The sequence below is a fragment of the Antechinus flavipes genome, chromosome 5 (assembly GCF_016432865.1).
Source record: "Antechinus flavipes isolate AdamAnt ecotype Samford, QLD, Australia chromosome 5, AdamAnt_v2, whole genome shotgun sequence".
Classification (NCBI taxonomy): Eukaryota; Metazoa; Chordata; class Mammalia; order Dasyuromorphia; family Dasyuridae; genus Antechinus; species Antechinus flavipes.
In genome coordinates, this window is record NC_067402.1 from 298059946 (window position 1) to 298072052 (window position 12107).

General features: G+C 47.3%; 1 protein-coding gene across 1 annotated transcript in view; it reads left to right on the top strand.

The window, feature by feature from the left end:
* The first annotated feature begins 781 nt into the window (after positions 1–781).
* TAFA5 (TAFA chemokine like family member 5) overlaps positions 782–12107 on the top strand; it is a 532252-nt gene continuing 520926 nt past the window's right edge. Inside the window, exon 1 of the mRNA XM_051963072.1 lies at positions 782–1044. Coding sequence (XP_051819032.1) covers positions 933–1044 — 112 coding nt within the window. The 5' untranslated portion in view covers positions 782–932. The remainder of the gene's footprint in view (positions 1045–12107) is intronic.

Here is a 12107-nt window from a genome sequence, read left to right on the forward strand (position 1 = left end):
CTGGTCTCCTCCCTCCCCCCCTCCCCGTCCCTCCTCCTCCTCCTCCTCCTCTTCCTCCTCTTCCAGCATCCCCATCCCTGCTCCTGCTCCGGGGAGGGGGCTCGAGAGCTCCTGGAGGGGACCTATTTCTTCTGGCCTGCCCAGGCTCCGGCGGCGGCCAAGAAGCTAGAGACAGGGCCACCGGGAGCCGGGTCCGAGCATCCTCCGGCCCCCTCCCGCGGAGCCGCGCCGAGGGGCGGACCCAGAACGGAGGGAGGAGCCCCGGAGCCCGCCCCCGCCCCCTCGGCCCGGTGTCGCTGCTGCTCCCGGCCCCGCCGCCGCTGCGCTCGGCTCCCCAGCTCCTGGGCTCCCTGCTCCTCCGCGCCCCAACCCGGCACGCTCCGCCAGCCCCCGGGAGCTCCCCAGCCCTAGCAGCCCGGCGCCTCCGCAGCGGGGGGCCGCCCTCCCACCTGCCAACTTCTCCAGCTGCCCCCCGCTAGCCCCCGGGGGGGCGTCTCTACGGTCCCACCGCCACCCCCGGGCCCGCTGCCTCGGCACCCCCGTCCCTCTCCCCGCCGGTGCGGCTCGGGGAAGCCCGCGCGGGGGGGCCGTCCTTTTTCCCGTCCCCGGGCCGGGGGCCGGAGAGCCGCTGGTCCGAGGACCCGCTCGGGGAGCCTCGGAGAGAGCGGCCTCAGCAGTTTGGGGGCGGGGCGGGCGCGGAGGGGGCGACGATGCGCCTCCAGACGTGACGGGGCTGCCGCCGCCGCCGCCGCCGCCGCCGGTGCCACCGCCCGTGCCAGTGCCCGTGCCGCCTCTGCCGCGGGAGGCCAGGCGTGAAGATGTGGCTCTTTGGGATTACACGTGGAGAAAGGCGATCGGGATCGGCCCCGGGGAGCGCCGGTTGGTGAGACGCGCGGCTCCCCCACCCCCTGTGCCCCGGAGAAGCGGCTTCAATGGCGCCATCCCCCAAGAGGAGCCGCCGGAAAGATGCCAACGCCTTGCCGAGCATGTCCTCAACTTTTTGGGCTTTCATGATCCTGGCGAGTCTGCTGATCGCCTACTGCAGTGAGTACCCGCTGCCCCCCCACCCCCATCCTCTGCCCGCCGTGCAGTGCCCTGGCCCCGGCCCCCCGGCAGTGCCCCGGGCAAAGGCAGACAGGTGCCCTGGCATCCCCGCCCCGATCCCCAAATAGCCTCCCGCTCCCCCCAAAAGCTGGAGCTGCACGGTGGGGAGCCCCAAGCCCCCACAGGACGGCTCCTTGCTCTCCTTCCCTTCTCTGCCCAACCGGGAAACCGGACCCAAAATGGCAGTGATCCTGGTGTTAAACCTCTCCGGAACGGGGAGCAGGTTACCCTGGCTGATCTTGGCTCTCGGGGCAGAAGGGGCGCATCCTTCCCAGCGAAATCGAGTCACATCTTGGGGCCGGGAAGCTCACCTCCTGGTGAGTTCGCTGCCGGCCCCCGGAGCCTACTTCGGGAGGGAGCTGGAGGCTCCTTGCCCGCGGATACCCACTCGGCCACACTTAGGGGTGGCTCTTTCAGTGGCCAGCCCTCTTACCTGGCTTCCCCTGTCCCCGTTCTCCTCTGGCTTTTGGGCAAAGGGGACAAACAGTCGCTCTGGAGTGACAAATGGCTTCATTATCTCTAGGGTGATGTAAAACCGCTTTCAGACTGTGGAATCTCTGATTGGGAAGGACCCCAGATTTGCTTTAGCCTAGCCTGGGTCTCTCCGAAATGCATCCATCCCGTCCAATTTCCCATAGATTTCTGGGAGGGTTTTTTTTTTTCTTATCATTTCCCCCCTATTCTTACTGCCCGGTCGTTTGATTGCTGGATGTTAATCTCTCAAAGACGCCATCTCCACACTGACGTATCCCTAAGAAGTCCTGCCTGGTGCAGGGAGATGGGGCTTCTGATGTCCAAATTGGAGGCTATTTTGGTTTTGCTGGGGCAGTTGGGGGTCGATATGCGGGGAGAGGGAGAGAAGCCGCCTCTCCATGTAGGGATGTGCGACTTCAATTCTTGCCAGAAGCTTCCCGGGTTTGGAGTAAGAGCAGAGCTTTCTGAGGGCAAGCCAACAGGCACAGCTGGGGGAGACATGGAGTAAGCATCGTGGAGGAGAGACACGGATGGAACATTGTTTGCTTAGGTCCTCTCCTTCTGGGCTTTCCCGATCTCCTCCCCTCTCCAAAGGGAAAAAGCAACAGAGCTGGAACCTGCAGCAATAGTAAAATGAATCCCAAGCCCCCCTCTAGGATGTGGCAACTTGGGCACAGAGAAGTAGCCCTAAGGAGTTAATCTGTAGCTCTCTTCTGTCTTGGGGGAGGCCATGGTCAGTGCCCCGGGACATCCATGGAAACCTCTCCTCAGCCTTGGGGACCCGGGGCGGTGCTGAGGTTGGCAGGCAATGGCCATGGGAGTTGGATGAGAGAAGGAAGAATCATAGATTCTTTCTAGCTTTTTCCTTTTGCGAGAAGAGGCCGGCTCCGGCCCTCCCTCACCCCTGTTTCCCATCTTTCCTGCCTGAGCAGATGCAACATCCTTCAGCAGCCTCTCAAATGAGGTTGCAGTGAGCAGAGAAGGAATCTGCTCCCCCACTTGGCTCCATTTCGGAGCCTTTCGGACAGCCTCCCAGCAGCCTCACTCCCCTCAGCAGACTATAGGCGTCCTTGTTCCCTTTGCCATTCGGGGTCCCTGCCAAGGCCTGTGCTGTGGCGAAAGCTGGGCGAGCGAGGAGCAGTTCAGGTGTCTACGAGTTGGCATAAATGATTGACTTCTGCAGAGAGCCCCAGTGCTTTCTGAGATTTACCCAGAGCAAAGGAGAGGGGATTATCTCAGGGCTTGGGTCAGGGCGAGGGGAGTAAGCGTGAGCAGATGCCACATTTACACAGCAGAGTTGCCCCCATTTCCCTGTGTGTTCCTTTCTGGCATGGTCACATCCAGCTAGCCACAGGTTTCCTGGGGAAGAAGAGCCCAGTTCTGGGAGATTGCAGTGGGTTAACCAGGAAGGACTCCCGCAGTGTGTGGACTTGGCCATACCATCATTTGAGGCGACAGGAATGAATTCTTTCCAACGTGGTGGAAAGTGAGAGCCCTCATCTTCTATTCTGTCATTACTTCCGCTCTTTTGTGTCATATCCACGGGCTGATTTCTGCCCCTGGAAAGTTGCCGCTTTCAAGGTGAGCCCCTGCTTGGAAAGCTCATCGCTATAAAAAATGGAACAGCTCCTGGATGTGTTCAAAAGAACAATCTCCTAATTGTTTTGTTAAGCAAATCTCACCCTGCCTCCTGTTACTCAAACACCCTGAATTTCCTCTCTGCTACCCAGGGCTCACTGCACACCAGCAACGTCTAAAATATGCAGTGTCAACTCACTCCAGCATCTCTGCGCCTGGCTCCCTGACTTAATGACTGGAGGTGCCATCTCCAATGCTCACCCGCATTAGTTTAGGAGCTCCTGAGTGCTAATGCCTTGGGAGAGACTTGTGGGCAGCAAGTCTGCTACCGAGAAAGCAAAGGAAGGCGGTGGGTTTTGGGGTGGAGACGCGAGTACCCAGAAGGAGCCCAGGGAGGGAAACAGTCTCTGCTCTTATTCACCCGTGACCTGGTATTGAAATACGTCGGGAACGTGATGAGGGTGGAGGGGAGAAGGGGAAGAAAAGAAAAGAAAATCTAAGACCAAAGAACATTAGTACGATAGCTGTTCCCCCCCGGGGAATTATAAACCCTGATTGATGTAAAGCGTTAGTTTACTTCATATTTTTGATCTATGTCATGCTGCTATGATGAAATTGATATAATTATATCAAATGTAGACACCCTCATCTCTCTCCTTTTTCCTCTCCTTCCTCTCTCTCTTCTCCTCTCTCTTCCCCTCTCCTTCCCTCTCTGTCTCTGTCTCTGAATCTTTCTCTTTCTCTCTCTCTCTCTCTGTGTCTCTCTCCCTCCCTCTCCGCCTCCCTCCCTTCCTTCTTCCCTTCCCCTCTCTCTCACATACACATATAAACATATTAAAATACAATTACAACATAACAAGCAAAACGAAAACCTACTCAAAACCTAGGATATGCCCTAATCCTTTCTGCCTCCCATTAGGACCTTAGTCCCACGGGGGAACCTCTGACTTTCATTGTACCAACAACAGTGATCAAAATGCAAATTGAATGGTTCTCAGATTTTCTATTGGTGCCTCCAGAGTATCCGGGCTGAGGGAGGATATTTAATATATTTAAGGGCAAGTTATTTTACTAAGCAGTTAGAAATTGTATTCCTTAGTCTGTTTTCTCTCCTATAAACAGACCTGTTTACTTCTTATTCTAGTTTTGGGAACACTGATAAGCATGATGCAAGAGTTCAGTTCTTCTCCCTCTGAAATTCTTGTCTGTGTGGGAAAAGCTTAAGGTTCTTCTCTCTCTCTCTCTCTCTCTCTCTCTCTCTCTCTCTCTCTCTCTTTCTCTCTCTCTCTCTGTCTTTTTCTCTCTGTGTCTCTCTCTCTTCCTCTCTCTCTCTCTCTCCTCTCTCTCTCTCTCTCTCTCTCTCTCTCTCTCTCTCTCTCTTTCTCTCTCTGTCTTTTTCTCTCTGTGTCTTTCTCTCTTCCTCTCAGTCTCTCTCTCTCTCTCCCTTTCCACCAAGACAGCACTGACTCTGTTTGAGCCTGGCTTTGAATTTGGAAATCCGGGACTTGCCTGGCCTCTGTGAAAGAGTCTTCCTTTCTCAAATGTTTGGATTCATATTTAGGGAGATTAGCTCCACCCTATGGTTGGACAGAGACCTGCAGCCCACCAATTAGATGTGTTGCCATAGAAACCAAGGCTTGTCTCTTTTCCCCCCTATTACTGGGGAGGGGGGGGAGGTGAGGAAGATGCATATATAGTTGAAATCAAAAGGGGATGGACTGGTGCTTGCTTTAATACGGGCATGTATTTTTTCATCAGGTGCAGAGACCCTGCCAACATCAAAAGTTCAAATAGCGTCTCATGTTATAGTGTGCACTCTGGGAATCCCAGGGGAGTCATTGTCCCAGAGCAGGCACTAGGAGGTGGAGATGAAATTGTAACATTCATTTGTCATGTTGCCAGGAAATGTCCCTCAAAATGCATTTAAGCCACTGAAATGAGGAGGTCCATGTCACAAAGAATCCGAAATGAAAAAGTATGTGGAGATATCAATTAAAAATACACAGGAAGCAAAGAGGGTCAAGTGTAACAGTCGGCAGAAATCCATCTTAGGAGTCAGGAGATCACCTCGTTCTGCTTTTGCTGTGTGATCTAGAGCAAGCTGTTGATTGGGTTTTATTTGATAAAACCAGACATTTGTTCTAAACTCCTTTAAGTTCTGACCATCTATAGTTTTAATGGATAAAATACTAACAATTCCATCTTGCATATTCCATGATGTATTCATAAATCCTTAGGTATAATATATATATTGTATATATTTATATATATGTGTGTATAACACACACACACACACACACACACACACACGTACGTGCGCAGAGTAGGGATGAGTCTAGACCTGGTCATTCATGTCACTGACAACTTCCACTGCAGGTGTCTCCTCCACAGATGGAGACCAGTACCCCAGTTGTAATTAACAACCTTAGAAAGTGGTCAGACATGATTGAAAGATTACCTGATGTACCCGGGGCCAGTTAGAATACCTGTACCCAAGGTCTTCCCAACACCTGTCTTGCCAGGGCAGCCTCCACTCTTTGGTGCCATTCAGATCATATCAGGGAGATTTCCATAGATGACCCTAATAAACAGAACCGGCATCTTTCAGGAGGGGGGGTTCTAACTGAGTTTGGCAGCAGATTTGAAAGTAGCAGGGCCAGCGACTTGTTCTGCTGGGGATGATTTCTGGGGTGACTCTGTCACAGTTGAATATCCTCACTCACTACAGCTATGCTAAGGTCACACTCAATTCTGCTGAGCTACAAAAATGAGATGACAATATCTGTTGCTGTCAGAAACAAATGAGAGGGAAGATAATAGTTCTTTAAGCCCTAAGCACAACACAGGAGATGTAGCAGTTAATTTAATGATGGTGTACATGCTGTCTCAGGGGCATTTATGTTTCCTTATGACTTGACATAGATAGTGTTATTGGAGGGTCTGTCGGACATATATTAAGCACCATAAATGTACAGCTAAAAATATATACATATAATTATGGCCTATGAGAAAAATAATCACTTGATCATCACATATTTATTCAGTTTCTACTGTATACCAGGAATGGTGGTAGATCCTGAGAAAAAAAAAAAGTGAGCCGAGCCCTGGCCTCATTCTTTCATTCAGGTGTGATTCAGACTCTTCCTGCTAGATCCTCGTCCCCCTGCTCTGTTTATGCCCTAACTTGTGCACAAGACAGAAATTGGACACATATTTATTAAGAACCTATACTGTGAAAAGTCCTGGATTGGGTACCAAGAGAAACATAGTATGGAGATAAAGAACAATACCTGCCCTCATGGATCTTGAATTCAAGAAGAATGTGTAACACAGGCTTAATTAATGCATTAATTAATTAATTATATTAAAATATTTTCAAAAAGAAGCTCAATTAATTTTAATTTAATCTAATTTATATGCATAAATACAATTTATATTATAAAAATAAAAATAATTTAATTAATTAAAGCATTAATGTAACGCTTAAATTACATGGGATCTGCATCATAACATACTATGTATGCATGTACATTTTATGTACTGTGGGAGGTCTGAAAAAAAGGTTATTAGGAAGATGGGGGACCAAGGGAGCCATCATGCAATCAGCATAAAAAAGAAAGCACAAGAATGCATCAAAATGCATAAAAGAATACATAACACAAGAAGGAAAAATATTGCATTTGAAACCATCAGAATCCTAAAGTTTTTGATAACGATTGCTGGGTTGGGACTCAGAACATTATTCTTCAAACACAAGATTTTGAAAGAAAAATCAAAATCTGAATCAAAATTTCCCCAAATTTGAGTTTTATTTGTTATCCTGAGAGGCACCAAGATATAAACAAGTAAGAAAAATCAGTGGGTCAATAAGCATTTATTAAACACTGCACTATGGGGCAGTGTGCTAATGACTAATTCAGTAATTCAAGGGACTTAGAAGCATCGAGGTCAATTCTTGGCTGTATCTTGGGGCAAATGACTTCCCTTTTTTCGCCTCAGATTCCTCATCTTTCATACATCCTCTTGACCTCACAGGGCTTTTATTAGAATAAAATGAGAAAATGCATATGAACTAGTTTGAAGCTATGAAAAATAACACTCAAATATGAGTTATCACTGTTTTCTTAAAAGCAGTTATCTGGTGCAAGAGTAAGTTTAAAGCCTTACAGTAAATCATCATGGGACACTGGTAACCTTTTATTGGAAATACTTCCCAAGAGCAAGCATTTTGATGTTTTTTTTTTAAATCCTTGCTGTTTATTCTGTATTTGGGAGATTAAAAGATGTGTTATTGCTGCTACTCAGATTGTATTTGTGGTCTGCTTGATTGAATCAAATTGAAAGTGCAGGAGATGCTATAAAGCAGGGCTATTTAGAAGTTCATCTCTCATATTGCTTTCCTTCTTGAATTTAATTTTCTATTTAGAAGAATAGAAATCCACCTGCCAAACTTCCAGCATTGATAGGATTGGCTATTTCCCTTTCCCCTTTTAAATTAAAGCTTCTTAACCTTTTCTTGGGTTTCACAGATCCTTTGGAAATCTAGTGAACCTATGGATGCCTTCTCACATCTTTTTATTGCACAAAATACAATGGTAAAGGATTACAGAGAGAATCAATTATACTAAAATATTTTCAAAAAAAAGCTTAATCCCATATTAAGAAAACCTGCCTTAAATTCTTCATTCTCCCTCTTCCTTTCTATTCCCCAACAACCAGTAAAATAATTTTAAGGATTTTACAAATCTGGGGAATATACATCATCCAAAATGGACATTGGAGGATCTTTGGTATCATGCAGACAGTTTTCCTCAGAAAGGGGGCTACTTTTCAGAATAACTACTTGGAATCATTGAATCCTAGAACTGCACAGTTTGTATTTTCTTTGAACATCTTCCATCCCCCAGCCAGGAGTTCTTCATGCACAAATAGATGGAGAGATTAATTGGAGGAATCTTAGGAATTCTTTAACAGAATCTGACTTCAGCAGGCATTAATTACCTACTGTATGTAAGGTATTATATTAAACAGTTAATATATCTAACAAATCCTCCAGTGGTTTGTGATCTACCAGGACAAGAAAACAGGCACACAAGCCTTATTCTACCAAATAAGAGGAGAAGGGAATTGATTAGAAAGGGCTTCCTGTAGAAGTGACACTGACTAGATGATGTGTTATGATTATGAGTATCTCATCATTAGAATAATTTAAAAAAAACCCAAGGTGACTTTTTTTTTTGTGTATGGGGAAATCTAGAAGATTTATTCTTTGGGCAGAGGTTGGATTAGATAAGTCTCAGATATGCTGGACAGCTCCAGGAGCTTTCAATGCTGGGCTTTCTCTCCTCTTCCAATGAGTGCACTACAGCTACCTCTTGTTGCCAGGACCCAGGAAGTACGAGGTGCTCAGCCTATGGCCATTTCTGTCAGTTTCCCATTAGAGGGCACTCTAAATGACATTTGCTGGTATCTGAACCCCTGTCAGGAAAGAAATGAAGCAGAACGAGCCTAGTGTTGGCACAGAGGCCAGGAGATCGACTGATTCAGCACCTTTTTCACTTTCTTGTAAATATATGCCTGAAAGAACTCTGATGGGGGAAACAATTATCAAGCACATGTGAACACTTTAAGATAATTTATTTTAAATTACCTTAAGATCTGAAGAAGAAGAAAGAAAACACATGGCCTGGGAGTTTGTAGTCCTTAAGGAGAGAGCCTTTATGTGTGTTAAATTCTCTTCTGATGAGAATTAAATCCCCTCCATGATGGAGGGGAATCTGGCCTACATATCTGGATAAGCTTGAGATGAGAGCTCACTTCTGGACTAGGTGTCTGCTGGTCAAAACCAAATCTGGCTGAAAAGGGATGTCACCCAGAGGGCTAGTCCTAAAGCTGGAAAAGGGCAATGTAGCCAAAGGCTCCTGTAGGTGGAAAGATGCTCCAGGAACTATCTAGCCCTACCTCTTCATTTTACAGATAAGGAAACTGAAACCCAGAGCAAAGATGGGAAAAGTAAGTGAACCAGGACTGGAACTCATGGTTTTCTTAGCTCAAATCCAGCCCTCATTATACTGTTCCATAATATTTCATGTAGCTGTCTTTGAAAGTATATATTAATATTCAATCATTTCAATCAAGTCCAACTCTTTGTGACCCCATTTGGGCTTTTGTTTTCTGGAAAAGGTACTGGAGTGTTTTTTCCCCCTCATTTTATAGATGAGGAAATCAGGGCAAATAGGGTTAAGTGACTTGCCCAGGATCACACAACTAGTGAGTGTCTGAAATCAAGTATGAACTCAGGAAGATGAGTCTTTCTCCCTCTAGACCCAGGAATCTGTGCACTATGATACCTCCTCCATATCCCTCTGAAAATTAAGAAGGATTCTCATCAGTTTCATTTAAAGGGTAACTCACAGAGTAAAAATCATAGGATTGGAAGAGTTTGAGAACCAGAGATCCCATGTTCCATCTCCCTCATTTCACAGATGAGAAAACCAAGGTCCACCAAGGTTCTTGGGGACAAGGCTCATACAGGTCACAGGGACAGAAGACTTTTAATATGGGTCACTGGACTCCAAAGTTGTGTATGACTTCTGCTATCTCCCTGGAATAATGGATCCTTGATATATTTTAGGATAGAGTGAATGGACAAATGATTGATAAAACAATGAGGGTGAACTAGATCTCCAAAGATTATATCTCTGGATTGAGGATTAATACATGCTCTTTGCTGAAAAGGAATATTAGAACCATTTTGTGACAAGGTCAAGAGAAGTCTGATGAATTGGTTGAAACTTTCATTCCTTTTAGTCTTTCCTCAGTCTCAGAGCTGGAAGCCATAATCCATGGTCAGATGTCAAGTTCTTGCCAAGTGTACCATCATATTTCAGTTATACCTGTTGGACAAAGGCTTGATTTGTCCAAAGAAAGAGGGATAAAGCAGAAAGCTAATCCGGTAACTAGGAAAATCTCTGTGCTCTTGGGCTTAATTCCTGCTAGTTCATTTGGCTCTCCTTCCTGACTCACAATAATGATGAAATGTATACATCAACCTTCCTGGCGTAAAGTATTTTCAGGTGACTTTTATGGGGATCATTATGGAGAAATGTTATGATAATGGGACACTAGAAAATGAACGAAAACAAAGCATTAAACCCCCCATTTCCTTATAGAGCAGCACAGCTGCACCTTGTTTAGGAGGGTACACTTTGGAATGGAAATGCAATGCCCAAGAATTAATGACCTCCACAAAATGCCACCTGCTCATTGCCCCTTCCCCTACCCTGAAATGCCATGTGGGAATCCATTAGATGAGTGGCCCCAGGGCCGTGAGGGGGAGAATGCAGGGCGATATGGGGGAGTGTGATCTGGCCTGTGACCTGCTGCTCTTCCAAGATCCCTGATCACAGAGTTCCATAGAGTGAGTTGGTGCATTCATCCTATCCAGCACACATGTTGTAAGTGCCCCTGTCTGCCAAGTCTTGTGCCAAACACAAGGAGCAATTCAGAGTGAAAGACATGGTTCCTCCTGGCCAGGATTTTAGAGGATTATAGGAGTGTAAAGATGTAACAGACCAAGAAGTCATCTAAGGCTAGGAGGATAATGATTAGGTACCATGTTGTCTTTCTTCCAGGCTCATTGAAAGGGACTGAGAACGGGAAATGTCAGAGATGGAGGGGCCTTAGAATGGGGGAATGTCAGATATGGATGTTAGAACGGGGATGTCAGGGCTGGGAGGGAGCTTAGAACAGGGGATGTCAGAGCTGGGAGGGAGCTTAGAACAGGGGATGTCAGAGCTGGGAGGGAGCTTAGAACAGGGGTTGTCAGGGCTGGGAGGGAGCTTAGAACAGGGGGTGTCAGGGCTGGGAGGGGGCTTAGAACAGGGGGTGTCAGAGCTGGGAGGGAGCTTAGAACAGGGGATGTCAGAGTTGGGAGGGAGATTAGAACAGGGGATGTCAGGGCCGGAAGGGAGCTTAGAACAGGGGATGTCAGAGCTGGGAGGGAGCTTAGAATGGGGGAATGTCAGAGATGGAGGCTTAGAACAGGAGATGTCAGAGCTGGGAGGGAGCTTAGAATGAGGGAATGTCAGAGATGGACATTAGAACAAGGGATGTCAGAGTAGGGAGGGAACTTAGAACAGAAGGTGTCAGAGTTGGGAGGGGACTTAGAACAGGGGGGGTCAGAGCTGGGAGGAGGCTTAGAACAGGGGATGTCCATTCAGACATGCTTCATCTCCATGGAAGAACGTAAGCCATTAGAGGGCAGCTCCCCAATTCTTAGCATAGTGCCTGGCACTGAGCGATGCTTGTAATAATTCACAGACATTTATTAAGTCAGTCCTATGTGTCTGACTCCTTCGAGGATCTTACATCCCATCGGGGAGACAACATGTGCAGAGAAAACACAAATATAAGATAACTAGGGAGGGGCATAAGGAAAGGCCTCATGACTAGTCAATTGGTGCTAGCTTCCTTGATTAATGGATGGATGGATGGATGCAGTGATCTGGAGGGGTCCAGCTCCCTTCCCAGTTTCTCAGAAGGAGCTTTATCTCTGTGGGCAGTGTCCTGCAGATTTCCATCTGGGGCATAGAGAGCAGCTCTTCAGGGGGTAGGGGTGAATGAGCTTGTACCGGGTTGAACCATGACTGACTATGTACCAGCATAAGGAGGGGTTGTGTGAGCAGAGAAGCCTCTAAGAGAGGTTGGGGCCACACTGGGCGGGCCAAACTCAAAACATTTTTCCTGCATACTAATCTTGGAACCCCTCCCAACATCCAGAGTGAGGGCTCTTTTTTGATAAAGAGACAGCAACATTTTCAGAGGACCTGCCCTGGTGCTTCTCAAAGGATGAACTGTGAATCTTTCCCCAGGGGCACCTTGACTTAGGTGAAGTCTGCCCTCGCCATGGTTAGTGCAGGTGCCAATTTTCCAACCCACAACACAACCAA